General features: G+C 50.2%; 1 protein-coding gene, 1 long non-coding RNA gene and 1 other non-coding gene across 5 annotated transcripts; 1 reads left to right on the top strand and 2 right to left on the bottom strand.

The window, feature by feature from the left end:
• Positions 1 to 546: 546 nt before the first annotated feature.
• Positions 547 to 8,311, top strand: LOC139358709 (uncharacterized). Its single transcript, XR_011614054.1, has 3 exons — positions 547 to 1,157; positions 2,722 to 4,156; positions 4,461 to 8,311. It is a non-coding gene; the product is annotated as an uncharacterized lncRNA (long non-coding RNA).
• On the bottom strand, positions 1,441 to 27,611 carry LOC105487235 (SEC14 like lipid binding 2). 3 transcript variants are annotated; one of them, XM_071080398.1, is made up of 13 exons: positions 27,449 to 27,590; positions 26,753 to 26,872; positions 25,158 to 25,233; positions 18,304 to 18,347; positions 17,519 to 17,578; positions 17,067 to 17,255; positions 15,395 to 15,490; positions 15,193 to 15,253; positions 14,005 to 14,088; positions 8,850 to 8,956; positions 8,628 to 8,767; positions 8,311 to 8,480; positions 1,441 to 2,211 (listed from the first exon to the last, which is right to left on the bottom strand). In XM_071080398.1, exons 4-13 carry the CDS (start codon positions 18,313 to 18,315, stop codon positions 2,081 to 2,083), a joined length of 1,050 nt encoding a protein of 349 aa, XP_070936499.1. In that variant the 5' UTR covers positions 18,316 to 18,347; positions 25,158 to 25,233; positions 26,753 to 26,872; positions 27,449 to 27,590; the 3' UTR covers positions 1,441 to 2,080. The 3 variants fall into 3 exon arrangements, with proteins under 3 accessions (XP_070936499.1, XP_011748919.1, XP_011748920.1); XM_011750617.3 differs by lacking the exon at positions 26,753 to 26,872 and having other exon boundaries at positions 27,449 to 27,611; XM_011750618.3 differs by lacking the exons at positions 25,158 to 25,233; positions 26,753 to 26,872 and having other exon boundaries at positions 27,449 to 27,568.
• Positions 3,322 to 3,425, bottom strand: LOC112427641 (U6 spliceosomal RNA). The gene has a single exon (XR_003019340.2). It is a non-coding gene; the product is annotated as a U6 spliceosomal RNA (small nuclear RNA).

The following is a 27,611-nucleotide window of genomic DNA, read 5'->3' as shown; positions in this document are numbered from 1 at the left end:
ATACCCAGTAGGCCTCATTAAGAATTAGTTCTTATTTTCATCAAAGGTAGGGAAAATGAATAACACTGGCTCCCTATTGTGGCCCCCCGCTTTCAGCCCCAGGCGCCTCTGTCTTGTAGGGCTGTATAGGACAGTCCCGTCAGCAGTTACCTCAAGCGGAACTGGGCTTGTAGGTTGGGGAGGGTAGTTCGTCGGAGAAAAGTTGGTGGCGAACTCAGCGGTCCCCAGCCCCTTGAAACACCGGCAATGCTGGCGTGGAATTATTAGACAGTCCCTAAAACCACGTGATCGCTGCTCCTCCGCCGCCCTCTCACTCTCGGCCCACTGCTAGCCCCGCAGGCGCTCGCCCCGACTCACACTTGGCTCGCACGGGCTACGCGGCACGTACTGAGCAGCTGGCGGGGCGGGGCCTCCGCCCTCATTGTGAAGACGATCAGGAGCATTCTTAGTGCCCTGATCAAAGATGGCGGAAGACACCCCACCAACTGGGCCAATCAAAAGGCAAGCTGGACGTGGGCCCTTGAGAAAGCTCACGCTAGAGCCGAAGAGAATTTCTGCGCATGCGCCCAACCTATTGGCGTGAAGCAGCTGCTGGGTCCCTTAGGCCGCCTAAGTTTGGGCTTCTTGAGTGAGAGGCAGCGAGGAGCCAAGCGGTGGGCATTGAATTTCACTCCCTGCACACTGAACGTTGTTTTATTCACTGGTTAATTTTCCTAACAGCGTTGTAAACCCAGGCCGGGATGTCCTGAGCCGTCTGGCAGAGAGGCCCGTGTAGCCTCGGCCCCTTCCGGTCCGCGTTAGCCCGGCCTTTGCCCCGAGCTCCCTCAGCTTCGCAAAATGAGCTTCCCAGGCGGGGCCGGGGCCGGGGCCTGGCTCTGAGGGAAAGGCGTTCCCGCCAGGTCTAGGGCCGCCTTCCCATGTTCTGTACAGCCCAGCACCTGTGGTTCGTTGGCGGGGCTCGTGGGATTGGGGTAAGGGCTGTGGTTTCGAGGCCGTCTGTGGCCGCCCCCAGGCCCTGGTCTGCGAGACGCTGGCCCCGCCTTTGGGCGGCCTCCTGCCTGGGGGGCCTCCAGGCCTGGCTACGCCGACCGGCATCTGAACTCCCTGCACGCGTTGTATGCCTCCCACAGAGGTGGGACTGCTAAGACCTTGCTCAGGTCAGTCAGGAAGCGGGTTGGTGGGCACCCTCTCCGAGTGCTGCTCTCTTGATCCCACTTAGCTTTTTTGTCTCGGGGTTGCTCACATGGAGGACTGTTGGGTGAGAGGCCGGTAGCACTGAAAAGGGCACTGGAAGATCTGCTTTTAGCATTCACTCCCACCCCTAACCTCCCTGGCCCTCCCTGCAGCTGTGATCCCTGGGGGTCATTTCCCTTGTGCTTTGTTTGCATGGAGAACAGCGGGTGGGTACCCGAAGTCCCAGGAAGCTCTGAGTCACTGCCAATCATTAGTAATCAAAGAGGCAGGCTGTGTGGCCCAGGAGTTGCTAAAGTCTCAAAGTGAGGGAGAGGCCAGCCTGTCTACCCCTAAGTGGAAAGATCTGTGCTGACTCAGGCCACCTCCTGAAACCTGGGAAAAGCCAAAAGTTACCCCAGCCTCAGTGCTAAAAAGTTTGGAAGAGCTTCTGATCCCCACCGTAACTCTAGCAACCAGCTACCCTGCTACTTCTCATTGCGATCTAAACTTAGGTGTTCATTTAGGAGCAAGTTTCTCCCCGGCAGCTGACTCCCCTGAAGTGTTACGTTCCAATCTTTCCCCCTTTTCTAATTTTTTTCCCTGCTGCCACCCTGTGGTACCCCCCACCCCTTAGCTTCGCTGTCCCTGGACAGGTGAAGTTGGCACACTTTACAGGACAGACAGATCCTATCACAATGGCCAGCTCCTGGGGACTCCTTAGGTATTTGAGAGACAAGGAGACCCACTCCAGTCACTCTTCCTCTGCCTAACTGAAATGAAAGCTCCTGAGGTCTATCCTCTAGCTCAGTTTCTTTAGGCTTTAGGGTTGTGCGAAAATGACTGCTACAAGGGGTAGAAATTGGCAAGGGAGACACTGAGGGGGCCAGGCCTGCTGCAGAAGAAGGTGTTATTTTGGGGTGCCTGCCCCCAGCTGTTTCATCTTCTCTTCTGAGGCTTTGTCTGGAAGCAGGACCTCCACAGTGAAATTGACCTTCTTGGCATGAATGAAGCTGTAGGTGTTGTCAAACCGCAGGACATCTGAGGGGAGGCAGAAACCAGACAGACATTCAGGCAGTTCTGACAAAGGGCTTGGGGATAGCGATTTTTGTTGATGTTTATTGACTGAGCAAGGCAGTGTGGCAGGTCATGGGGATGAAGGTAGCCTAGGCAATGATCCTTGACCTTCTGAATCTTAATTTAGCTGCGTTGACATGACATTCATGGAGAGAGAAAAATAGGCAGAACATGCCAAGTGCCAGATGAGTGACAGAGACCATCTCGTCTGTACCAGCTTGGAAGAAGATGGCCTGGTAGACTGAAATCATGTGAAATGCTTTTTAAAGGAGTTAAGAGCTTGAACTTTGAAAGGTGGGAGGAGAATTAGCAGCAGCAGTAGCAGTTGTAATAATAACAGTAATAGCTGTGTGTCTGAGCACTGGGTTGGTAATCTATATGTTATCTCACTCTTCCCCCCAACTCTATGAGTGCAGCAGTAGTCTTGTTTTATATCTGATAAAAAGGAGTTGGTGTGACTCTTGTGCCACACAGTGAGGAAATGACAGAACTGGAGTTTCCGTCTGGTCCACATTGCTGCCTTTGTTCTGCCTGACTTGGACCCTGGAAAACCTGGCCCTGTTCAGTTTTTGACAAAAGGTAAAATGTGCAAACTTTCTGAACCAGGAATTTATCCTGCAAAAAGATAAATGGACAAAGATGCTTGTTGCATCCCTATTTGTATTAATAAGAGACTGGGAAAACTCAAAAGTTCATCAAAGGAGAATTGCTTCAACAATTTTATATTGTAATCCATATGACAGAATACTGATATATTTTTTTTAAAAAAGAGGTTAGCTCCATAGAAGTGACAGGAAACTGTCCACAATGTGTCCTGAGGCCAAAAAAGCAAGTTGCAGAACAGTATGTAAGCAGTTTGTAACATTTTTGTAAATACATACGTAAAAATATTTTTGGCTTTACCGCTTGGTCTGTTTAGACTCCCAGATTCTCTGATGATACCACTTTGGTGCTTGTCCTAATGGGAAAGTTTCCTCAAATCCTGTGATGAGTTTGACAGTTTGAGAATTCCTTCATACATACAGTGAATGACAGACAATTCCTGTGAATATATGTATGTGTATATGTCCTGTTTTCTATGTATTTATTTAAGATAATCTGATTGTCATCCTCACACAGTGGCCATACTAATCTCTGTATTGTTTCAGTTTTGGTGTATGTGCTGACGAAGCGAGCACTGTATGCCCTGTTTATTATGGAAACGTAATGCTACTAGATGGAAGATATTTGATAGGATAATAGACATCAGCAGTGGTTTCCTCTGGAAAGAGAAAATGGGCATGCACTTGGCAGAGAAAGCTTCCACACTTTGGCAGAGGAACAGGCTGCTTTTAATCTAACCCTGTTCCTTTGAGAAGTTGTTCCATTTCAGTCAAACACCCCTTCAGGAAAACTGAATGTGAAAACAAAAACACTAGCTCTGCCCCATCCCTACCCTGGTCTTCTCTCACTGTTCCCAGCAAGAAAAAAAATACTCTGTATTTAATCCTAAGACTTAACCTTTTCCTGACCCTGGACAAAATGCATAGTTTAGACAAAGGGTAGACACACCACCCACTCTTTCCTCATGGTGTAAGGTGTTAGTCATCTATTTTTTCCCTGTACTAGAGGTCTTTCAGGGCCAATAGTCCCTCTAGCAAGAGTGAAGCTTCATCTCTGTCCTCGATGATAGAGCCTTAGCAACCAGAATCAACCATGCTGGAGGAGAGGTCCTTTGCATTGGTTGGACCAGGTACTAGGTGGATAATGGCCCTGCCCAGCAAGATACTTGGCCTCAGAAGCAAGAAAGGGGTTGATCAGAGAGCCACAGGCCTGAGGGAAGTGGAGTCACTGCAGCTCCAGAGTCCGCATGGTTCATTTTGACACTAATCATAGACTCACAGAGCCCCCAGACACCCTCCAGGATAAGGCTCCTTAACTTTTTTTTTTTTTTTTTTTTTTGAGACGGAGTCTCACGCTGTTGCCCAGGCTGGAGTGCAGTGGTGCGATCTCGGCTCACTGCAAGCTCCGCCTCCCGGGTTCCTGCCATTCTCCTGCCTCAGCCTCCTGAGTAGCTGGGACTACAGGCGCCCGCCACCGCGCCCGGCTAAGTTTTTGTATTTTTAGTAGAGACGGGGTTTCACTGTGGTCTCGATCTCCTGACCTTGTGATCCGCCCGCCTCGGCCTCCCAAAGTGCTGGGATTACAGGCTTGAGCCACTGCGCCCGGCCAAGGCTCCTTAACTTTAGTTGGGTAACTGAGCCCCTTGAGAATCTGATGAAAGCACACAATTTGGCCGGGCTCACGCCTGCAATCCCAACACTTTGGGAGGCTGAGGCAGGTGGATCACCTGAGGTCGGGAGTTCAAGACCAGCCTAACCAACATGGAGAAACCCCGTCTCTACTAAAAATACAAAATTAGCCAGGCATGGTGGTCCATGCCTGTAATCCCAGCTACTTGGGAGGCTGAGGCAGGAGAATTGCTTGAGCCCGGGAGGCGGAGGTTGCAATGAGCCAAGATCGAGCCATTACACTCCAGCCTGGGCAACAAGAGTGAAACTCTGTCTCGAAAAGAAAAAAAAAAAAAATTTTAGATTTCCTGGAACCCATCGTAGACCTTCTGGGGCCATGGTTCCCAGTGGGAAAGGTACAACCTTACCCTCTCATTTATGTATTGAAAAAATATATATTCTAAATTAGTTCCCTTTTATATCTCTTTTCTATTACCATAGGAGGTTACATTGATTTTTAAATTATGTGTGTAGGTAGGATAGGTTATATTATCAGGATATAATATTCAGAATATCTGTATTTTGAATTTCACTTCAGAATAGTAAAGGGGACATTTTAGACACTATTTGCTGTAAAGAGGAAGTGTTTGGTCTTTAGGATTTAGAACCACTGCTCTGGGGGACCCCAGATTAAAATCTGCTCTGGTCTACTCCTCTCTTTTTGTTATTGTTGTTGTTGTTTTGAAACAGAGTCTCTCTCTCTCACCCAGGTTGGAGTGCAGTGGTGCAGTCTTGGCTCACTGCAACCTCCACCTCCCGGGTTCAAGCAATTCTCATGCCAAATAACTGGGATCACCAGCATGTGCCACCACACTCAGCTTATTTTTGTATTTTTTAGTAGAGACGGGGTTTTGCCATGTTGGCCAGACTGGTCTCGAACTCCTGGCCTCGATCCACCTGGCTTGACCTCCCAAAATGCTGGCATTACAGGCATGAGCCACCACGCCCGGCCATCACTTCTGTCATTTTAAGGAGAAGGAAAACCAACCTAATAGAGACACTTGCTGAAAACACTGGAAGAGTTATTGGCAAAGCTGGACTCAGAAACCAGGCCTCCTGGTGCCTGGCTGGGCTGTTTTCACCACAGCACTGCTGACCCTTTCTACAGTGTTTCCAGTCTTCTGACCACATTGTGCACTTCTAGTGGACAAAGTCCAGATCTTTCTCTGGGAGTCTTTTTATTCCTAGTTGAGTATTCTATACTCATTAGGCCCTTGGTAAATATTAGGTGAGGAAACAAAAGTGAAATCAATTCAAAATTTGGTTCTCCTCCTTGGTAATTTAGTACACTGGGATAAGGACCAGAGAAGCATGGGGAAGGTTAATGTGCTCTTGCCATTGGAGGCTGGCACAGTTTTAATTTCTCCACTGGATGACTGTTCTGCTTTCCAGGGGTCTCTTGGTTCTCCAAGGGCATTGCCCTCCTGCACATGAACTTGCAAGCTAATACTGGGTTCTCTCTGGGCTCACATCTAACCTTAGTGTGGCACCGGGTAACAGCTGATTCCCACTTCATTGTCTTTATACCTGGGAAGGGGGAACGGATCCTGTGGCCTGCCTCTGCTCCCCTTGGGAATGGGCAAGGAGCAGATCCGACAAGGCCCTGCAGGCAGGTAAAGGTTCTGGTTGGGAATAAATCCAGAAGGAGCTAAAATAAATTTGGCGGTTTGCAAGCCCAACCTGATTATGTTAAAAGTTTCATGTTCCCTTCTTGGGCAGTGTCCTTCAGATACTAAAGAGAAGATACAGGGGTAATGGACAGATGCTGGAAAACGGTTTGGGGCTCTCCTACTGGCCCTGTGACCTTGTGTCAATTACTTCCCTGGTCTGGGATTCCACACTCTGTCACATCCAGGACAGTCAATGGCCAAGAGGTTCTGGATCAGGACTCTAGGATTCTCTGATGTCTTCTGTCTTGATGTCTACACAAGCTACTTTATGGGACAGAGAACATCCCTTCTCTATGCCCCAGCTTCCCCATCCATTAAAAAAAGAATTCAAGGCTGGGCATGGTGGCTCATGCTGGTAATCTCAGCACTTTGGGAGCTCAGGAGTTCGAGACCAGCCTGGGCAACACAGTGATACCTAATCTCTACTAAAAACAAAGAAACAGACAAAAAAATTCAAGCTTATGTGTATTAAGTGCTTTCTCCTCTGTGGGTGACATTGTCTGAGCTGGTGCTAAGCCTTGTTCTTGCTGAAGCGCACAGTATACGCCTTCTTCCCGAGGACCTGGCTGCTCACTAATAAGAATATTCCCCCTCCCCCAGGAGCTATATGGTACCACAGAGCATCTGTGAGGAGGGGGCGGCGGAGATGAAGGATGCCTGGGATGTGAGGAAGGAGGCAAAATCTCAGGTTGGGTGACAGTGTGGACAAGCAGAGCAGCCGAGACATCTGTGAGGCTAGTTCAGATCTCCTGGTAGTGTGGTACTGCCATAGAAATGGGGCATAGGGCATCTCCCATCTCCCGGCATTGTCTCCAGGATGGCCCTTCTCCCACAGGCCTCGTCCTAACAATAATAGTGGTGACTACAGTGCATTGAGTGCTTGCTCTCTGCCAGGCATTATGCTAAGTGCCTCATAGAACTTATCACATTGAATCATCAGGTATCCCTGTGAGATACCCCCAGTGTAGCAGTCAGGAAACCGAAACTTAGGTTTTGTTACTTGCCTAAGGCCATGGAGCTAGCCTTTAGTCAAGTCCAGCTCAGCTCTGATGATAAAGCCTTTGCTCTCATTGATTTTCCATTGGCTCTGACAAAAAGAAACTGGAGATTTGATTGTGGGTGTTTGGGGTGGGGGTGTAGGTATGGTTTTTCTGCTTATAAATGTAATATTAATACATAGTCATCATAAAATATATTTGCAGAAATACTGTAAAAATGAAAGTCCTCCATAAACATCCTATCACCCCAGAGATAACCACTGTTAGAGTTAGCATAAATTTCCCCAGAATTATTTTCTGTGTACACACTTCCTTAACCAAAGTGAGTACATACCATACATGCTGTGTTTCATGCTTATTTGTTTAATATGTCTCAGATACTTTACATGTCAGTTTATTCTCTTTAACATTGTACGGATGGACTAATTTATTAACAGACCTTATTATGGTCATATGGTTTACTGCCAGTTTCCCAGGCTGCCGGGAATATCCTTGTTCCTATATCTTTGTGTATTTGTGTATTTCTGTAGGATAAATTTTCACAAGTAGAATTGCTGAGTCAAGGGGAATTTTAACGGTATTACAAAGTTAAGAGAGATTAAGCACCTTTTCTGATGTCTGTTTCTCATTCTTATATTCTTGTGTAAATTGCCTGCTCATCATCTGTATCTGTTCTTTGGTCAGCCGGGAGAGGAGTGAAACTCAGGGGTGAAGGCTGGACTTTTGAGCAGTCCGCTTACCTTGTGATCCCATGCCCACCCAGCCAGTTCTGCCTCTGTGACCTCTGGAAAGGAGCATCCCCAAGAAATATCTGGCCAGTCACAGACCCAGTTAGACCTGGACCAGAAAGCAGACGTGTTGAACCCCTGTGATCACCTAGGACTGTGACTCACCCATAACTGGGAGTATGAGATCAAAGTCCCACCCTGTTGTTTACCAGCTGGGTCACCATAAACAAGTCTCCAAGCCTAGATTTCTTCATCTAGCAAGGAGAGGGTTGAACTGATGGCATTCCACTTCTAGTTCTAACACTCTGAGAGCCAAAAATCCATGGAGGAAGAAGAACCTCACAGGCAGAAAGCTGGACATGGGGCTTCAAGGCATTGCCAAGTAAGAGATACTTACAGATGCCAGGATCACTGCAGGTGAGGGTCCCATCTTCAGGGACCAGGTGGGAGTTGTACCTCTGGTTGGGCAGCACCTCTGTCATCTCTCCTGCCCGCTGCCTCTCCCCCATCTTGGTCTTCAGGAAAATCCCAAAACCAACATCCGCTCCATCTGACATAAACTGCCACCTGCAGGGGACATCACCAGTTTATAACATAATTCTGTCTGTGTGTGCCCTCTCCGGGGTCCTGGCACCAGGGCTTCTCCTATCCCAGCCCACCTATCAGGACCTATAGATGAAAGCTCGGGTCTCCTGGAAGGGCCCAGGCCCCTACCTGAGGACACAGCCAGGGAAGAGGATCTCATACTCCACTTGGTGGGAGGAGCCACGGGAAATCTGCACGCTGTGTTCATACTGCTGTTTCACCTGGTCTCTCACATAATACTTCTTGGGGATGTCACCCCCATAGTTGATCTAGAAGCATGGCATGGAGTGAACTGGAATATGCATTTGAGCCAGGCATCCCTGTTCACCTCCAGCCTCTGGTGGCTCATACCTTGGATTTGCACTTGGGGTTTCCATCAGGGTCAGTCATGGTACCCCCATACTCCACAGGCACCTGGTCAGGGCTGATATGTTTCAGTAAAACCTCCTTCCAATTTGCTGGCAGGAGAGGGAAGGAAGGATAGAGATGTATCTCAACACTAGGTAAGATTTCACCATAACCCTAGTGGTGTACACTAAAGAGGCAGAAAAAACCCATCCATCGCACCCCCAACAGCCCGCCTCAAATTCCTGCATTAGGAGCACACAGTGCATGCATAATACTGCAGGGGGTTCAGTAGGAGCCAGAGGATGGCTCTGCCCCAGGCCAGAAATCGAGACCCTGGTTCCTGTCCTCATTGTGTCTGAACAGCTAAGTGACCTTATTCTTGCCCTGCCTGGTTATGGTGGGAGTGAAATGAACTAAGTACTTGAGAAGACTTTTTTTTTTTTTTTTTTTGAGACAGAGTCTCAACCTGTTGCCTAGGCTGGAATGCAGTAGCGCAATCTTGGCTCACTGCAACCTCTGCAACCTCCGCCTCCCGGGTTCAAGTGATTCTTCTGCCTCAGCCTCCTGAGTAGCTGGGACTATAGGCACCTGCCACAACACCTGGCTAATTTTTTCTATCTTTAGTAGAGACGGGGTTTCACCATGTTGGCCAGGCTGGTCTCAAACCCCTGACCTCAGATGATCCACCCACAAGGGCCTCTCAAAGTACTGGAATTACAGGCATGAGCCACTGTGCCTGGCCGAGAGGGCTTTTTAAACCATAAAGTGCCTTACACATGTAAGAGTATGTTATTACCCCAGGGAGGTGATACATTGAAGTACAGCAGGGTGGGGACAAAGAAAGGGGAGAAGGACATTCCATGCAGAGGGAACAGCACGTGTGGCGGGCAGGAAGGCCTGAATGCACATACCCTGTCCTGATTAGACTGAACATTGTGAGGACAGATCTGTGCGTCTTTCCCCCACCTTCCCCTACAGCTAAGTCGTGACTTAATAAATAAATGCATTTCTGTAGAGTCACCCCTTTAATGGATTCCTTGGCTTTACCCCAGCCACCATTTCACTTCTGCTCCTATTGTTTTCAGCTGTTGAGCCACCAGTAATTTGGCTCTTTTTTTTTTTTTTTTTTTTTTTTTTTTAAATACCCAAGCTCTTTCCTGTCTAGGAGAGTTTGACTCTAGCACAGCCAGTGCTGAGAACCACTTCTCCACCAATCCAAATTCATAAATACAAGCCAGGTACAATGTTTTGACACTAAAACCTGCCCATGCCTACTGTATAGAGCATACATAGGCAGCAGCTCCAGGCCCTGGGGTACAAGCCAGTGTCATGCAAGCTGGAAACCCACAGAAACTGTCCAGAGTCTGCCAGCCCTCAGATTTTTAGGGAACAAAGACCATGCAACTCCTGAGAACACAGTGTCTGTGGTCTTGAGGTGATTTAATCTGCACTGCTAAGCTCCAGTGACCAGCCCGAGTGAATTTCCCCCCTATGTTGAAGATCCTGTACCTTCCTAGCCTGAGGCAGGTTTGGTTGAAAGAGTTTTAGGTGTGGGTAGGGGAACAGACTGAACCTCCTACACAGCTCTGCTGCCAGGAAACCAAACCGTCTCATGCCCATGGTGGGTGGCAGCAGCAGAAAAAACAAAAATCATAAAAACCTCTTGCTCAGCTTTTATAGTTCTTCCCCGAGTCCAGCTGGAGAGTTGGGATAAGGCCAGGAGGATTCTTCCCGTCTTACGGAGAGAATAACTGAGGCAACAAAAAGCGGAGAGCTGGCTGGGCGCAGTGGCTCATGCCTGTAATTCCAGTGCTTTGGGAGGCCGAGGCAGGAGGATTGCTTTATCCCAGGAGTTCAAGATCAACCTGGGCAACATAGTGAGATCCCATCTCTACCAAAAATAAAAATTTAGGTGGGTGTGCTGGCTGTAGTCCCAGCTGCTCAGGAGACTGAGGCGGGACGATCATTTGAGCCCAGGAAGTTGAGGCTGCAGTGAGCCGTGATCACGCCACTGCACTCCAGCCTGAGCAACAGAGCAAGACTCCCTCAAAAAAGAAAGAAGAATGCTTTTGTGGGGACCTAAATTTAAAAAAAAAAAAAACACAGCTTGAGCTTGTTGCTGCCAGAGCTAAGTCTGGAACCCAGAAGTCCTACACTTCCCTGATGAGTTCACTTCACTCCCCGGGCCTTACTAGCAAACATTTGGAAAATCTCCACTTATGATGTGTCACCAAAAGGTGAACATTGTGAAGCCTTCCGTATCCCACTTACCTACCCTCCAAGTTCAATGCCATAGGTGGCATTCACCCTTTCATGAGCCTGTCCCAATATACCTTTTCGTTTTGTTTTTGAAATGGAGTCTCACTATGTTTCCCAGGCTGGTCTCAAACCCTTGTGCTCAAAATGGTCCTCCTGCCTCAGCCTCCTGAGTAGCTAGGATTACAGGTGTGAGCCACGACACCTGGCTGCCCAATCTACCTCTCTAGCCTTTTCTCCCTCCACTCCACTTCAGCAAAACTGAACTCCTGCCTGTCCTTGGCTGGCTTGATGCCTGTGTGTCCGCTTTGCTGGGTTTTGGGTCACACTTTGCCTTGTGCCCTGATGTTAACCCTACTTCCCTGCATATCCATTCCCTGTTGACTTGCTTCTCTGCCAACCTCATTAATCACTTCTTCTCAGTCTTCCTGGTGGGTTCCTCTTTCTCTGCCTGCTCTTGAGCTCGGATATTCCTCAGGGTTCCACCTCTGTTCCTCTGTAGGCACTCTTACGTACTGACAAGGTTTTAGCTGCTGCTGTTATTTGATAATTCCCAAATCTCCAGACCAGAGTTTTCTCCTAAGCTTCAAACTCAGGTATTCCCAACATTTTTATATCTCAAGACTCCTTAGGCTCAACTTCAAGCTTTTTTGTTTTTCCCAGTTGAACTAATCATCACCATCTTTCAGTCACCTCTGCCAGACACTAGGAGCTCATTCTAGATTTCTTTCTCCCTTACTTCCTACATCTAGTCAATTGAGTTCTGCTGTTTTACTTCCTAAATAAGTAGTTTTTTTGTTTTTTTTTTGTTTTTTTTTTTTTGTTTGTTTGTTTTTGAGACAGAGTTTTGCCCTGTCTCCCAGGCTGGAGTGCAGTGGCACCAAACACTTACAAAGTGTTTGGGATTATGGTCCTAAGCCACTGTGCCCAGCCCTAAATAATTTTTTTTTTTTTATTCAGTCTCACTCTGTTGCCCAGGCTGGAATGCAGTGGCATGATCTCCGCTCACTGCAAGCTCCGCCTTCCGGGTTCATGCCATTCTCCTGCCTCAGCCTCCCGAGTAGCTGGGACTACAGGCGCCCGCCACCACGCCCGGCTATTTTTTTTTTTTTTGTATTTTTAGTAGAGATGGGGTTTCACCGTGTTAGCCAGGATGGTCTCGATCTCCTGACCTCATGATCTGCCCGCCTCAGCCTCCCAAAGTGCTGGGATTACAGGCATGAGCCACTGTGCCCGGCCCCGGCCCTAAATAGTTCTTAAATCCATCCTCTCCTCTGTATCCCTATTGCCACTGCCCCAATTCAGGCTTGCAATACCTCTTGCATAGACTGTGGCAACAGTGTGCAAACTGGCACCCTTCGCAATCTTGCTAGTACAGTGTCTCAGTTTAAAATCTGTAGTACTCCCCTGCTGAAAACTCCTCTGATTCCCAGTGGCCTGTAGAGTCATGTCCCACTTCTCAACCTAGTGCCCTGGATTCTCTGGGGCCTGACTCCTGGTTCCCTCTCCAGCCTCAGACCTTGCCATACCCTGCCTTACATTCTATAACAGCTGCCTCTGCCATACTATGTAAGGTCTTTGTTCAATGCTCTTCTTTCTGCCAAGCAGCTTCCTGCCTTGCTCCATCTGGCAGACTCTTACTATTCCATAGCATGCAGCTTAGGTAGGCATCACCCCCTGCCTAGCTCAGGTGGAGTGAATGCTCCTGCTGAGTGCTCCCATGCACTTTGTGGTTTCCCCTTCCATACATTTACCATAGCATGCTGACAGATTTGTTTGTGTCTGCCTTCCCAGAGAGGCTAAAAGACCTTCAAGGGACCCCCCCCTTTTTTTTTTTTGAGAGGGAGTCTCTGTTGCCTAGGTTGGAGTGCAGTGACGCAATCTTGGCTCACTGCAACCCTCCACCTCCTGGGTTCAAGCGATTCTCCTGCCTCAGCCTCCCAAGTAGCTGGGATTACAGGTGCCCACCACGACACCTGGCTAATTTTTCTATTTTTAGCAGAGACAGGGTTTCACCATGTTGGCCAGGCTGGTCTCGAACTCCTGAGCTCAAGCGATCCGCCTGCCTCGGCCTCCCAAAGTGCTGGGATTACAGGCATGAGCCACCGTGCCCGGCCAGGACTCTGTCTTATTCATCTTTGTAGTCTTGGCACTAGCTCGGGCCTGGCTCATACTATGTGCTTGTCAAATGAAGCTGCTCCTAGTTTTCCGCAACTGAAAGCAACCTTGCTCCTGCAACCTCTGTGGCACCCTCTCTGTGACTATTCTACTGTCTTTTCTAGTTTATATCATAGCTTTCTCTCTCTAGGTCTTTTTTTAAAAAACAGGGTCTTGCTCCGTTGCCCAGGCTGGAGTGCAGTGGCACAATCATAGCTCACTGCAACCTTGAACTCCTGGGCTCAAGGGATCCTCCTGCCTAAGCCTCCAAATAGCTAAGACTACAAGTGCACGCCACTATGCCCAGCTATTTTTTATTTTTTAGTAAAGATAGGGTCTCGCTTTGTTGCCCAGGCTGGTCTTGAGCTTCTGGCCTCAAGTGATCCTTTCACCTCAGCCTCCCAGTGTTGGGATTACAGGCACGAGCCACTGCACCCAGCCTCTCTTTCTAAGGTCTTCTGTCTCCTGTTATACTGTAAGTTCCTTGAGGGCAAGAACTGGAGTTTCATTCATCTTTGAATGTACAATAATGGGCCCAGTGCTTGCTTCTAGAGTGTCTGAGAGAAAGAGTTCTTAGGAAAACAGACGAACACACTAGCTCTGCCCCAGCTTGCTCCTGGGTCCCACTGCTCCCAAACTAGCAGGGGGAGCTTTCGCCATGGTGGCTACGGCCACACCCCTAAAGCTGGACCCGATTTAGGCTACAGCCCATCCTTTGGAGTTGAGAACAGTCTGGACCACTTACCTCCCAGGACCATGATCTTCTTACGAGTGTCCTCACTCAGGAAGGGTTTGATGAGGTTATAGGCCACAGGAAACAGTTTGGGGGCTGGAACAGAGACCAGATAATGTGAGGCCGGGAGCAGTGCCCAGTCTGTCCCTGGCAGCATCCTCTGCAGCACCTTTTACCCTCCCAGCAGCCCATGCTGGGCCACATGTTCACTAGGGCTGTGGAGCCCACGTAGGCAGCCCAGGGTGTGCAGCTCAGCATGGGCATCTTTGAGGTCCAGCCTTCCCATCTGTAGAGTGGATATAATCAAATGGTTTCTTCCTATCTCATCAGGCTGGGTGGCTCAAAGGAGGTCATAAATACTGAAAGCTCTGTGAGCTGTAAAGTAGTCTGCATATGTGAAAGGCAGTCTTCTTTTTATTTTATTTTTTTGAGACTGTCTTGCTCTGTCACCCAGGCTGGAGTGCAGTGGCACAATCTTAGCTCACTGCAGTCTTCAACTCCTGGGCTCAAGCAGTGCCCTTGCCTCAGCCTCAGTGAGCTCTTGGCTCACTGCATCCTCCAGCTCCTGGGTTCAAGTGATTTTTGTGCTTCAGCCACCTGAGTAGCTGGGACTACAGGTGTGGGCCACCACACCTAGGTAATTTTCATATTTTTAGTAGAGATGGGGTTTTGCTATGTTGGCCAGGCTGGTCTTGAACTCCTGACCTCAAGTGATCTGCCCACCTCAGACTCCCAAAGTGCTGGGATTACAGGAGTGAGCCACTGTGCCTAGCCCTATTTTTATTTTTCTGAGACGGAGACTTGCTCTGTCACCCAGGCTGGAGTGCAGTGGCACAATCATAGCTCACTGCAGGCTTAAACTCCTGGGCTCAAGCAATGCTTTTGCCTCAGCTTTGAGAAACTGGAACTACAGGCATGCACCACCATACCCAGCTCATTTCCTTAACTGTTTTATAGAGATGAGGTCTTGCTATGTTACCCAGGCTGGCCTCAAACTCCTGGGCTCAAGAGAGCCTCCCGCCCCGGTCTCCCAAAGTGCTAGGGTTACAGGCGTGAGCCAGCACACTAGCAGGGGCAGCAGTCTTCTGAACATGTCCTTAGACCCCTCTTTTGGCTCACTGTTTGGCCCTCCATCTGCCCCAGTCATATTTTTGACCCCTCTTTTCCATCTGGCTTTATCACAAGAAATTCCCAACTTACCTTTAACAACAAAAAGACGCTTCAGTGTTTCGGGATAATTTTCCTCAAACATGCAGAGAAACTGTGGAAACAATCACTCTTGATTCCAGCAGGCTCAGAATCTGCCCCCATCGCCTCACCCATCCCACAGGACAGCCTAGCAGAGGGGCCCACTAGTCCTCCCCTTACCTCTGCCCCCTTCCTCCTCACCCCTGCCCCTCACCTCTCCATAGGCCTCCACAGCAGGCTTCCAGAGATGCTTGAGGCCAAGCCCCTCACAGTCATAAATTATGGTGACGGTCTCCACCTTCTTCCCCAACTGCAGGGAACAGAGAGCAGGAAGTCTTGTCAGGCTGTCCTACTTCAGAAGCCCACTCCAGTCCAAGGCAAATGATTGCACTGTGCACCCATAGAGCAATCAGAGCTAGTTAGGGCCGGACCTAGAGTTTTCCAAATTGAGATAATCACCCCAGGCCAGAATTGTGGCCTAGGTGAGTCATTCTTCCTGCTTAGGTCTCTGTGTTCTTATCCAGTACATGACTGGGTGGATCTAGATGACATCTGAGATGGCTTTGGTTCTGCAGTTTGGCCTGATGGCCTCCCACTTCCTGAGTCACTGTGTGCTCTGTGCACGGTACCCATAGAGCCACTTAAACGCCCGAGCACAGATGTTCTGTGCACCCTGAACCCTCGGGTGCATCCACGTCTAATGCTTCCTGCATCCCCAGCTCCGCAGGGTCTCTGCACACAGTAGGCTCTCTGTGAACGTTTGCAGATGAATGTGAGAATGTTCCTGGACTTTATGGCATCATTTCACTGGATCTTTACAACTGCTGAGAGGAGGGCAGGAGGGAAGTGGCAGCTCCTGCTTGTACTTCAGCCTTTTTCTCAGTAAGGGAATCAGCTATCCTTATCTTTTTTGATGCAGGGTTCTAGCCCTGTTGCCCAGGCTGGAGTGCAGTGGTGCGATCACGGCTCACTGCAGTCTCGACCTCCCAAGTTCAAGTGATCATCCCACCTCAGCCTCGCTAGTAGCTGGTATGTGCCACTATGCACAGCTAATTTTTTACTTTTTTTGCAGAGACAGGCTCTTGACATGTTATCCAGGCTGGTCTTGAACTCCTGGGCTCAATCTGCCCACCTCAACCTCCCAAAGTGCTGGGATTACGGGCATGAGCCACCACACCCAGCCATCCTTATCTTTTTTGAATACAGAATTAGAGAAGCAAGAATCTGAGATCATCTGCAGCAGTGGTGCTCAAATACTTGCTCAAGGATGGGTTGGTCCACAATAAGATTTCACTGGGTCCCCAGATAAATGAGAAAAATAACAAAAACGTAGTGAGTTTTTTATGAAGCTAAATTTATTCAATGTAAAGGACTGTTTTTTTTGTTTTGTTTTGTTTTTTTGAGATGGAGTTTCACTCTGTCACCCAGGCTGCAGTGCAGTGGCATGATCTTGGCTCACTGCAACCTCCTAAAAGACTCCTTTTTAATCTGAGATTATTGCCATTCTTATAGTTTTGGGTGTTAATGATGGCCACAATAGATGATCATTGTTTTAAAGTCCCTACATGGCAAAATAGACATATGGGAATATTCTAAAACTTGGAAATGTCACTGGTCTAGGAAATCCCAAAGCCTGGCCCTCAGCCGGGTCCAGTGGCTCACACCTGTAATCCCAGCACTTTGGGAGTCCGAGGTGGGTGGATCACTTGAAGTCAGGAGTTCAAGACCAGCCTGGCCAACATGACGAAACCCCATCTCTACTAAAAAAGTTTTAAAAACTAAAAAACAAAAAACAAAAAACTCTGGGCCTTGGCCCTGAAGCTGTGTTTATATTCCTGTGTGACATCCCAGCTTCTGCTGGAATGCCTGTACTGTGGTCAACTCACCTTCGTGGTCTGACGGGCACACTCCTGCAGAAGCAGCTCACACTCCCGCATCTTGGTCCTGAGCAGGTCCTGTTTGGAGGCTGAGAACAGCAGACCCTTGGCATCCAGAGGTCCAATTATGTCGTACCAGACTGGGCAGCCATCCATGTCATAGCCACACATACCCCCTGACAGATACTGTTGGATCACCTGGGCAAAGACACAGAGGAGCCGCCTGGTCAGCAGGCACCCATACCTTGCCTGGACCACAGGGTCAGTGAACTCCAGGTTCATCAGTATCTTTCTCTATATCCCTCCCCTGGGTACCAACAGATGCCCAGTCTGGAGACCATCAGGGCTCAGTGGGCATTGTCAGACCTTTCCTCTAAGGATCCAAATCCAGTGGACCCAGGACCCAGGTTGTGGGTCTGAAAGGCCTAGCATAGGGATGAGGTGGGATAATTTGTGCTCACCTCTGGAGGCTGCCAGCTAATGATGTTGTCAATGTCCTTTTGCTTTCGGAACTCCACGTGCTACAAAGACACAATGGGGAAATTTTTAAAAGGAGGGATGGACAACTGGGCATGGTGGTTCACACCTGTAATCCTAGCAATTTGGGAGGCCACGGTGGATGGATCACTTGAGGCCAGGAGTTCGAGACCAGCCTGGCCAACATGGCAAAATCCTGTCCCTACTAAAAATAGAAAAATTAGCCAGCCGTGGTGACACACGCTTGTAATCCCAGCTACTCAGGTGGCTGAGGCATGAAATCTCTTGAACCCAGGAGGTGGAGACTGCAGTGAATCGATATCGTGCCACTGCTACACTCCAGCCTGAGCCTGGGTGACAGAGCGAGACTCTGTCTCCAAAAAGAAAAAAAGAAAAGAAAACAAAAAGCAGGGATGGTGGGGGAGGTTTAATAGGCACGTAGCAATAAGCAACAATGTGAATGGACCACCAGATCGTAAGTGGTCACCAGAAGGCATTAGGCAGGAATGGAAAAGAAGGCCCTGCCTGTGTTAGAGGTCCTAGCAGAACAGATTACCATTCTTGCCTGGCCCAGAGCTATGAAAGCCTGTGTTGCCAGGGAAGGGAATGCAGTTTGTCCCAGAGGGATAAGGCAACAGTGGTCAGCTGATACTCAAAGCCAAAAGCTGTGATCGGGATGGGAGGTGCAGCAAAAGAAGTCCACGCAAGGAGTGATTCTGATGGGGAGGAACTGAGGCAACAGTGGGATTCAGAGTCAAACGTGTCTCACCTTCCGGAGCATGGCCTCCGACTTCTGCAGGTCGAAGCTTCTCGCTGTAACAGGGAAACAGTTCTGGTCAGGGTTAGGTTAGCAGGACTGGGTGTCCAAGGATGGGGAGATTCCCATATTCCCATCACAGGGCCAGTTCCTCTCAGTCATGTCTCCAGCTAACCCTCAGACCATCCCACAAGCAGAAGCTAACATGAGAGCCTTTACTGAGAGCTTCTGGGGCACCAGAGGCCCCAGGTTTGCGAGGAGAGCAGGTCAAAGTTCAGGGCAGCTGGGAGCAGCCATTGTAACTTCAGGGTCAAAAGAGCTTTACTCCAGTGTTAAAATCAACTTAAAGGTCTTCCCTCCTCTCAGCGAAAATGAACCCTGGATCCTTTTATCATTCGGCCTTCCCCCTTACACAGGCAAACTTTATCTCTTCCACAGTCTCACATCCAATCTTGAGACCTTGACACCATGGTTCAAAGATGAACATACCAGCCTGGGCAATACAGTGAGACCTCGTCTCTCCAAAACAAAAACAAAAACAAATTAGCCACAGGTAGTGGCATGTGCCTGTAGTCCCAGCTACTTGGAAGGCTGAGGTGGGAGGATTGCCGTGAGCTGAGAACTCACCACTATACTCCAGCCTGGGTGACAGAGCAAGATCCCGGCCCAAGAAAAACAAAAAACAAAGATGAATATAGCTGCCCCGTAATCTGTGGCAGAGCTGGCAGAACAGCCCGGTGGGATAGAGGAGTTGATGAGCCTCCACCCAACCTTGTCCTGTCCTCAAAGGGCCCACACGTTTCCTAAAGCCACACAAAGGGTCTGCCTCCCAGGGCTCCTGACAAGTTTCAGAATTCAGTTTCACCTGGGTCACCTCTTTATGCATGATGCCCCAAAAGTTGTCCTGCTCCAGCTTGAACACAAAGACCTCACTGACCCCCAAGGCCACTTACTCCCAGGTAATCATAGCTGCAATTTGCACTCAGCTGTCATGATATACTGAGCTGAGATTCATTTCAGAGATACTCCGAGATTAGGATCGCCTCCTTAGCCACATGACAACACTTCTAAGACTGGAAAATTCTGTGCTGTCACCCTGCATCTCCCCTACCATCATGCTGCCCATCCTTGGAGCCTTTACCAAGCCCCACAGCTTGGTCTCAAGTCCATGCAAATAACTTCCCTTTGAATGTTTTCCAGTTTTCCAGGGCCCCCTCAGAGTGTGCTCTTAAGAGCCACACAGAGCCCCAGGTGTTGTCTAATAACTTTCTTTTTCTTTTATTTCATTTTTTATTTTTATTTTTTTGAGACAGAGTTTCACTCTTGTCTCCCAGGCTGGAGTACAATGGTGCGATCTCAGCTCACTGCAACCTCTGCCTCCCAGGTTCAAGCGATTCTCCTGCCTCAGCCTCCTGAGTAGCTGTGATTACAGGCACGTGCCACCACACCTGGCTGATTTTTATATTTTTAGTAGAGATGGGGTTTCACCACATTGGCCAGGCTGGTCTCAAACTCTTGACCTCAGATGATTCACCCGCCTGGGCCTCCCAGAGTGCTGGGATTGCATGAGCCACTGTGCCCGGCCTAAGAACTTTCTTGTCAACAGGCACACCCTTAACTCAGGTGGAGCTTATAGGCACTGAAACCCCCCCCCCAAAATCCTTTTCACCTGTGCCACTGCTACGCCTCCATTGCATACGTGGAGAGGAGAGACCTTAGATCCTTCCCTATCAAATTTCCTCATGTTACAGTCAACTTCAGTCCATCCTTTAAACAGTTTTGAGATCCAGATTCTGATCAGTTTTGCCATCTGACCTATGAACTGTCCCTCCCAGTTGTATGTCCTCTGTGGATTTGGCATCTAGATCTGCTGACAGCCCTGGAACCTGGGCCAGACAGGCTGCCCTCTGGACTGTCACTGGTCCCTTAACCATCGCTCTCTGGGAGTGCCGAGCACATTCCCTGACTCTGCTGTTACGAAAATCAGTCCCTTCTCCCGGGCCCATAGGCTCGCTCAAGAGATTTGACCAACGCCACACGCATCACAGGTGCCAGACACATCCTGGCAGAACTGAATCCCATCCTTCTTCGTGTGCTGCCGCGATAGCATGGGACAGCTTTTAGAGGAATATCTTCTGGGTTTGCTTCCCAGCTCTTCATTTCTCTGCTTGACCTTGGACGAGATCCTGTGCACCTCTGACCAAATCATCTGATAAGCTAGAAACACTTGGAAGATGCAAGGCACTGTCCTCTCAAGATGGGGGAGTTGGACCATGAAAATGAGAATCTTCCATAGGAAGGACACCACTACTGTGAGAAGAACCCTTATCTTCCTAGGGAACAGGAGTGGTGGCGAACTGTGAGCCCCTTATCGTGGGGAGGCTATCCAGTTAACCCTTATCTGCCAAGGCCCAACATCCAGCATCTTCGGTGAGGGCTCTCCCAGAGTTGCTACCTGCTCCTGGCAGTACCACACCTGGGGCCTCCCCATGCCTGATTGAGGCTTCTCCAGGCTCCTGCTGACCTGGTCAGGGGCAACTCAAAGCATGACTTGGGGCACTGCGAGAACCCAGCTCAGGAACAGCCATCTGGGTGGTGGTGGTTCATTCATTCCCTAGACCTGTAAAACGCAGAGACTCAGACTGGCTCTGCCTTCCTCCCAGGGCCTCCACCACATCCTTGTTTTATCCTGCTGTCTGATCCTTCTTGCTGGGGTGCCCAGAGCTCAGCCTTAGTCAGGGGGAAGCAGAGGAGACTTGTGGACCTGCTCTCCGCGCCTGGAAGCCAGCAGAAAACTGAAGCCCTCAGTGGAGAAAGGGAGGAAGAGGAGCCCCAAGCCCACACCTAGGTTAGGGACAGACATTCTGCTGGTGTGTGGCTTTTTTGAAAGGTCTCTGTCAGATTGAAGGAGAGAAAGAGAAAAGGCTGTTTGTTTTCTTTGAGACAGAATCTTGCTCTGTCGCCCAGGTTGGAATGCAGTTGTGCAATTATAGCTCACTATAGTCTCAAACTACTGGATTAAGCGACTTCCCACCTCAGCCTCCTGAGTAGCTGGGACTACAGGTGCACACCACCACACCCAGCTAATTTTTCTTTTTCTTTTTTAAGTAGAGGCAGGGTCTTGCTGTGTTGCCCAGGCTAGTCTTGAATTCCTGAGCTTAGGTGATCCTCCCACCTTGGCCTCCCAAAGTGCTGGGATTACAGGCATGAGCCACTATGCCAGGCCTTGGTTTTTTGTTGTTAATTTTTGGGTTTTGTGTTTTTTTAAGGACAAAACAAACAAACAAACAAAAAAACCAATTGAGATTCATATTAGGTTCTGACCAGGCCTGAGCTCCTGCCCGGGAAATGTGAGGCACAAATGAAATGCAGAGGAGACACTTCCTCTGTTTTAAGAGGCTGAGCTTGGCTTTAAGGAGCAGGGGTGGCTTCCTGGAAAGGACACTGGCCTGGAGGCTGGAGCCCTAGGTTTCTGCCCTGATTCTGCTTCACATTAACTGTGTAACTTCAGGTAAGTCCTTTCCCCAATCTGAGCCTGTTTTCTCATCTGGCAAATGAGAATGACCACGCTCTTTGAATGACCGCCACTGTGAGGGGGTAGGTTGTGCCTGAAGTATGAGGCTCCCCAGGAATCGACAGACCAGCTGCCAGGACCCTTCACTGGCCCCTGCCTCAGTAAGAGAGCTGTTATTGCTGTTCAGTGGCTCTCAGAAACCATGCTTCTCCCCGGAACAGCAGCTCCCTAGTCTGCTGGATCGTTTTGCAACTGGCCCTTTAAGAAGGCTACTATCTTCCCACTCTCTCCACCCACCTGCTTCTAGCTGCAGCCCTTCAGCAAATGCTGGGCCAAAATTTCCTCCAGCCTGGACTGATTCCATTGCCGCCCCCACACTGCCCCTCCACCCTCTCTGGGCGGTAGACTGGGGTAGGGGGATGCGATGGAAGCTTTTTTGGGGAAAGGGGCAAGTGACACTTCCAGAGGCTCCTGGATGCATCTGCTCTCAGATGTTTACAGGCAGCCTCTCAGGAGCATGCCAGCTCTATGAAATTTCTGGAAAGAAAAGGAAAATACATTTCTTCACCTGCCCCCAGACTCCTAGGGTGTGCATGTGCATGTCTTTATGTGTCCATAAAGAAATAATAGGGCCAGTCACAGTGGTGTGTACCTGTAATCCAAGCTACTCAGGAGGCTAAGTGGGAGGATCACTTGAGCCCAGGAGTTTGAGGCCAGCAAGACCCTGTTTCAAAAATAAAAATAGGCCAAGGCGGGCGGATCGTGAGGTCAGGAATTCGAGACCAGGCTGGCCAACATGGTGAAACCCTGTCTCTACTAAAGATACAAAAAAAAATTAGCTGGGCGTGGTGCCTGTAGTCCCAGCTACTTGGGAGGCTGAGGCAGGAGAATCGCTGGAACCTGAGAGGCGGAGGTTGCAGTAAGCTGAGATCGCACCATTGCAGTCCAGCCTGGGTGACAGAGTGAGACTCCGTTTCAAAAAAAATAATAAATAAATAAAAAAAAATAACGGCCAAGTGCGGTGGCTCACGCCTGTAATCCTAGCACTTTGGGAGGCTGAGGTGGGCAGATCACCTGAGGTCAGAAATTCGAGACCAGCCTGGCCAACATGGTGAAACCCTGTCTCTACTAAAAATACAAAAATTAGCCAGCGTGGTGGTGGGAGCCTATAATCCCACGTACTCAGGAGGCTGAGGCAGGAGATTCACTTGAACCTGGGAGATGGAGGTGGCAGTGAGCCGAGATTGCACCATTGCACTCCAGCCTGGGCAACAGAGCAAGACTCCATCTTTAAATAAATAGATAAATAAATAAATCACTTGAGACCAGGAGTTCAAAGCAGCAGTGACCTATGATCATGCCCACTGCCTGGGCAGCAGAGTGAGACCCTATCTCAAAAAAATAATAATAATTAAAATTAAAATAATAGGGCATAATTTGTACTTTAATATTTTAGGATATGATTCTACACCACAACTTAAGCTCTGCTAGAACATAGTGGAATTTTCTGATTGGACGTAGTGGCTCACACCTGTGATGCAAGCACTTTGGGAGGCCGAGGCAGGCGAATCACTTGAGGCCAGGAGTTTGAGACCAGCCTGGCCAAGGTGAAACCCAGGTCTCTACTTAAAAAAAAAGTAGTGAGACAGAGTCTCACTCTGTCACCCGGGCTGGAGAGCAGTGACACAACCTTGGCTCACTGCAACCTCCACCTCTGCTAATTTTTTTTTTTTTTTTGAGACGGAATCTCAAATTTGTGTCTCCCAGGCTGGAGTGCAGTGGCGCGATCTTGGCTCACTGCAAGCTCCGCCTCCCGGGTTCACGCCATTCTCCTGCCTCGGCCTCTGAAGTAGCTGAGACTACAGCCGCCCGCCACTACACCTGGCTAATTTTTGTATATTTGGTACAGACAGGGTTTCACCATGTTAGCCAGGATGGTCTCAATCTCCTGACCTTGTGATCCGCCTGCCTTGGCCTCCCAAAGTGCTGGGATTACAGGCGTGATCCACCGTGCCCGGCCCACCTCCATTAATTTTTTTGTATTTTTAGTAGAGACGGGGTTTTACCATATTGGCCAGGCTGATCTCAAACTCCTGACCTCGTGATCCGCCCACCTCGGCCTCTGAAAGTGCTGGGATTACAGGCATGAGCCACTGTGCCCAGCCTACTTTTTGAGATGGAGTCTTGCTCTGTCACCCAGGCTGGAGTGCAGTGGCATAATCTCAGCTCACTGCAACCTCTGCCTCCCGGGTTCAAGCGACCCTCCCACCTCAGCCTCCTGAGTAGCTGGGATTACAGACGCCTGCCACCACACTCAGCTAATTTTTGTATTTTTCAGTGGAGATAAGAGTTTCACCATGTTGGCCAAGCTGGTCTCAAAGTCCTGGCCTCAAGTGATTTGCCCGCCTAGCCTCCTAAACTGCTGTGATTACAGGCGTGAGCCACCGTACCTGGCCATAGTGGAATTTTGTTTATTATTTCTATGTCTGTTAATAAAATTTCTATATAGAGGGGGAAAAAAAAGTGTCAGAAGAATCAGGGAGGGTGGCACATGACCTGAATCACAGGAGAGGAGAGGAGGGGAAAGAATGGAAACATCTCAGGGATTGGGGAACCGGGCTGAATTTGACCCTCATGCCGGTAGAAATGTGTGCATTTCAGCATCACATGCAGAGCTCTGTCATGCCACGTCTGGCAGCAGGCAGGTTTTGTCCTGCTCTTCCAGAGGAGGATCCTAGGGAACTGTTTACTCTGAACCAGGCACCACAGCCAGGCCAGGGAAGAGCTGGAACCAGGACCTGGGCTCTAGAGCCTGGTGGTGGTTTGAGGAGACTCTTGTCACCCTAGGTCAGGCTGTGCCCCTCAGGTTCCCCATGCACTCTGTCCCTCCCTCAAGTTGCCTAAACTGTGGTCTGTAGGGATCTGCCATCACACCAGGGCATAGCAGGGGCCAGGACTCTGGTTCTACACTCAGCTCTGTCTCTGACCACCCACATGGCTGGGGCCTTTCTCACTTTTTCTTCAGCCCATTTCCCCAACTCCCTCAGCAGAGCAGATTTCTCGAGTGGATGGAAAAGGCTGTGGGCCAAGGGTCAGCCGACCTGGACTCTCCCCTTTTCTCTGCTTGCAACTCGCTCACTGTGTGGCTTGGAGCAAGTCACTTCACCTCTCTGAGCCTCAGTGTCTTTATCCACTAGGAAGGTTGAGCTTATGTCATTGTCAAGGGCTTTTTGGCGCTAAAGGTTGGACACTCCAGATGCCCCAATTGCCAGGGGCAGGGTTTTCAGAGGGTGCCATTCTGTTGCCCAGAACAGGCCCCTGCCGCAGCCTCCCGCAGCCCCTCTTCCCTCACCTCGGAGCCAACGCAGGAGAAAATAGTCATCTGGATTTGGCAGGGCCGGCAGCACATCCTGGACATTCTCCCGAAACTGTAGGGAGAGGCATCGGGGTGAGTGGTAGGGCCCACCCTGACTGCCCTCTGCCCAGGACCCTCCACTGAGGTCTTTGCTGGACCCCTCTTTAACATGGTTCAACTCTGCAGACACTACCTGGGCACTCATCCTGCCTGGAGTACTCTCTTGTCAGGGGGTGCCAGGTAGCAGGGCAGGAGGTGGGAAAGGAGTGAGACACTGCCCCTGCCCCACAACAAGGGCTCCCACACACCAGTCTGGGGGCAGGCAGATGTGTTCCCAGCTAATCGTGATAGTAGGCACTCTGGTACGGACTACAGTAAAGACTGTCAGTTTACCAAGCATTCCCTGTCACCCAGCGCTGATCCTGGCACTGTAGCTTATATACTCCTCACTCACAACCTGTAGAAGTATTGTCCCCATTCTACAGATGAAGGAATTAAAGCTCAGAGAGGCTAAGTAACATGCTCAAGGTCAAACAGCTAGTCATTCGCAGAGCTGGGTTGCAAACCCAGGTCTCTCTGAGTCCAGAGCACATGCTCTTTCCACCATGGTCTTCTGCTCCATGGAATGGTGAGGAGTTTGCTGGGGAGCAGAGGGAAGAAAGAGGTGGTCTCACATCGCTTCCTATAAAACTTGGCATTTGTGCTGGGCTTGGAGGACTTCGAAGGCATCAGGGGGAGGGAGGCGGGCAACTCAGGTGGAGGGAACGGTTCCAATAGGGGAAGCCAGGAAATGGGAAAATGCAGGCAGTGCCAAACAAAGGAGGTGGACACTGACCTCAAGGGACAGCCACACCTACCTCCAACCTCTCACTCCCTGGTAGGTGAGCGGGCCCCCATATGCCCTCCCTGAGCCTCCTGCTCCCAGCCATTGACCTTTCCCTGGCCACTGACCTACAGGGCAGTCCTAGAGGAGACTAACGAGGACTGGCCACCTCTGCCCCTTGCCTAGGTCGGCCAGGGACTCAGACCCCCCCACCCCACAAAGCAGCTCCCAATGCTCCAGGGAAACTGCTCCTCCAAACTGCAGGCATGAAGCTACCCCTCTCTAAGGACCCTAACCAAAACAAAAATAAATAAATAAATAAATAAATAAATAAATAAATAAATAAAACAAAACAAAAAAAAAGGACCCTAACCAGCCCCTGCTCTCCACTTTAATCACCACCTAATCCCTTCTCTGTCTGACCTCTCCTGCGAGTCAGCAGTAAAATCTGAAGCCTCCCTGTCCAGACTTCCTGGGATGGGGGAGGCCCAGCCTGGGACAAAGCCTTCATGGAGCTGGTGCCTCCCCACTGCTGTCAGTGGCAGGAGACATCTGCCCCCCGCCCCACCTTTCCCAGCCATGGAAAACTCCCCAGCTGTGGAGCCTCCAAATCTTGGGGCCAGACCCAATCGGCTCTTGCCCAGAGAACAGCCGACCTCCTCACTCCCCAGGAGTGACAGAGAAGAGATTTAGTTGGTGAAGAGGAAGGTCCAGCCCTCAAACTGTTGCCCCCTCCTTGTCACAGGTGCCAAGGCAAAGCCAGGCTCACCTTCTTGCCTTCTGAGGAGCATAAACCTTAAGTCCTGAGCCAGGCAGGGGTCTGGGATGCAAGACGGGACGGCTGGTCTCAGTTCAAACTAACCCCAACCCAGTGCGTCATGGGGGGAGCCTGGAATTCACACATGGAGGTGTTCCCTTCAACATCATCTGGTCCAACCTCCTCATTCCATGGCATCAAGGAGCAAAGAGAAGGGCAGGGTTTTGCCCAAGGTCTCACAGCGGCTTGGTGCTGGGGCAGGAGCTATCCAAGTCTCCCAAGGAGCTATCCAGAGCCCTTTCCATCGTGCCACTGCCCCTGCAAGAAGAAAGCCTCCCGGAAATGGGAGAAAACTTGGGCCCCTGCCCCTGCCCCTGCCCCAGGGCCCGGCTGCCAGTCCCAAGGATGAATGTTGCCTTTGTGCGCTCAGCGGCCTCTGGGGACTCACAAGCAACCACTTCTTCCCAGGTGGCACTGCCACGGCTGCTTGGAGCTTGGGCGGGGGGTGGCCAAACTTCCTGGGATCTTGAGGGTGGCAGAGGGAGGAAGGAGCCATCCGGGGCGCAGGCCAGGCTGGGGCAGCCGCCTCTGCTCCCGCTGCCGCCCGCCACGGACCCTCGGCCCCCACCAGCCCCGTCCCTTCTCGCTGCCGCAGGAAGGCGAGGGCCACAGCCCGGGGCGGGAGCCCGGGCCAGGGCTAGGGCTCACCTTGGCCAGTGCCTCCTTCTGCTTGGGGCTCAGATCCCCGACTCTGCCGCTCATCGTGGCTCAACCGCAGGGATGGGGTTTGGGGGCGGGAGGCGGCGGGTGCGGCAGCTGATGGAGCACAGACTCGTCCTCGCCGCCACCCGGGGTAAAGTGCCAGCCTTTT

This window comes from Macaca nemestrina, chromosome 15 (genome assembly GCF_043159975.1).
Source record: "Macaca nemestrina isolate mMacNem1 chromosome 15, mMacNem.hap1, whole genome shotgun sequence".
NCBI lineage: Eukaryota > Metazoa > Chordata > Mammalia > Primates > Cercopithecidae > Macaca > Macaca nemestrina.
Note: the sequence above shows the minus strand (reverse complement) of the source record. Positions and strands in the feature narration are given on the sequence as shown.

Coding starts and splice junctions, on each gene's coding strand:
- LOC105487235 (XM_011750617.3), bottom strand. CDS start 27,502: ATGAGCGGCAGAGTCGGGGATCTGAGCCCCAAGCAGAAGGAGGCACTG. Junction 15,491..17,066: donor GTGCCCGTCAGACCACGAAG/GTGAGTTGACCA, acceptor TGTTCCCTGCAG/TTGGGGAAGAAGGTGGAGAC. Junction 15,254..15,394: donor CTGTGGAGGCCTATGGAGAG/GTGAGGGGCAGG, acceptor TTGTTTCCACAG/TTTCTCTGCATGTTTGAGGA.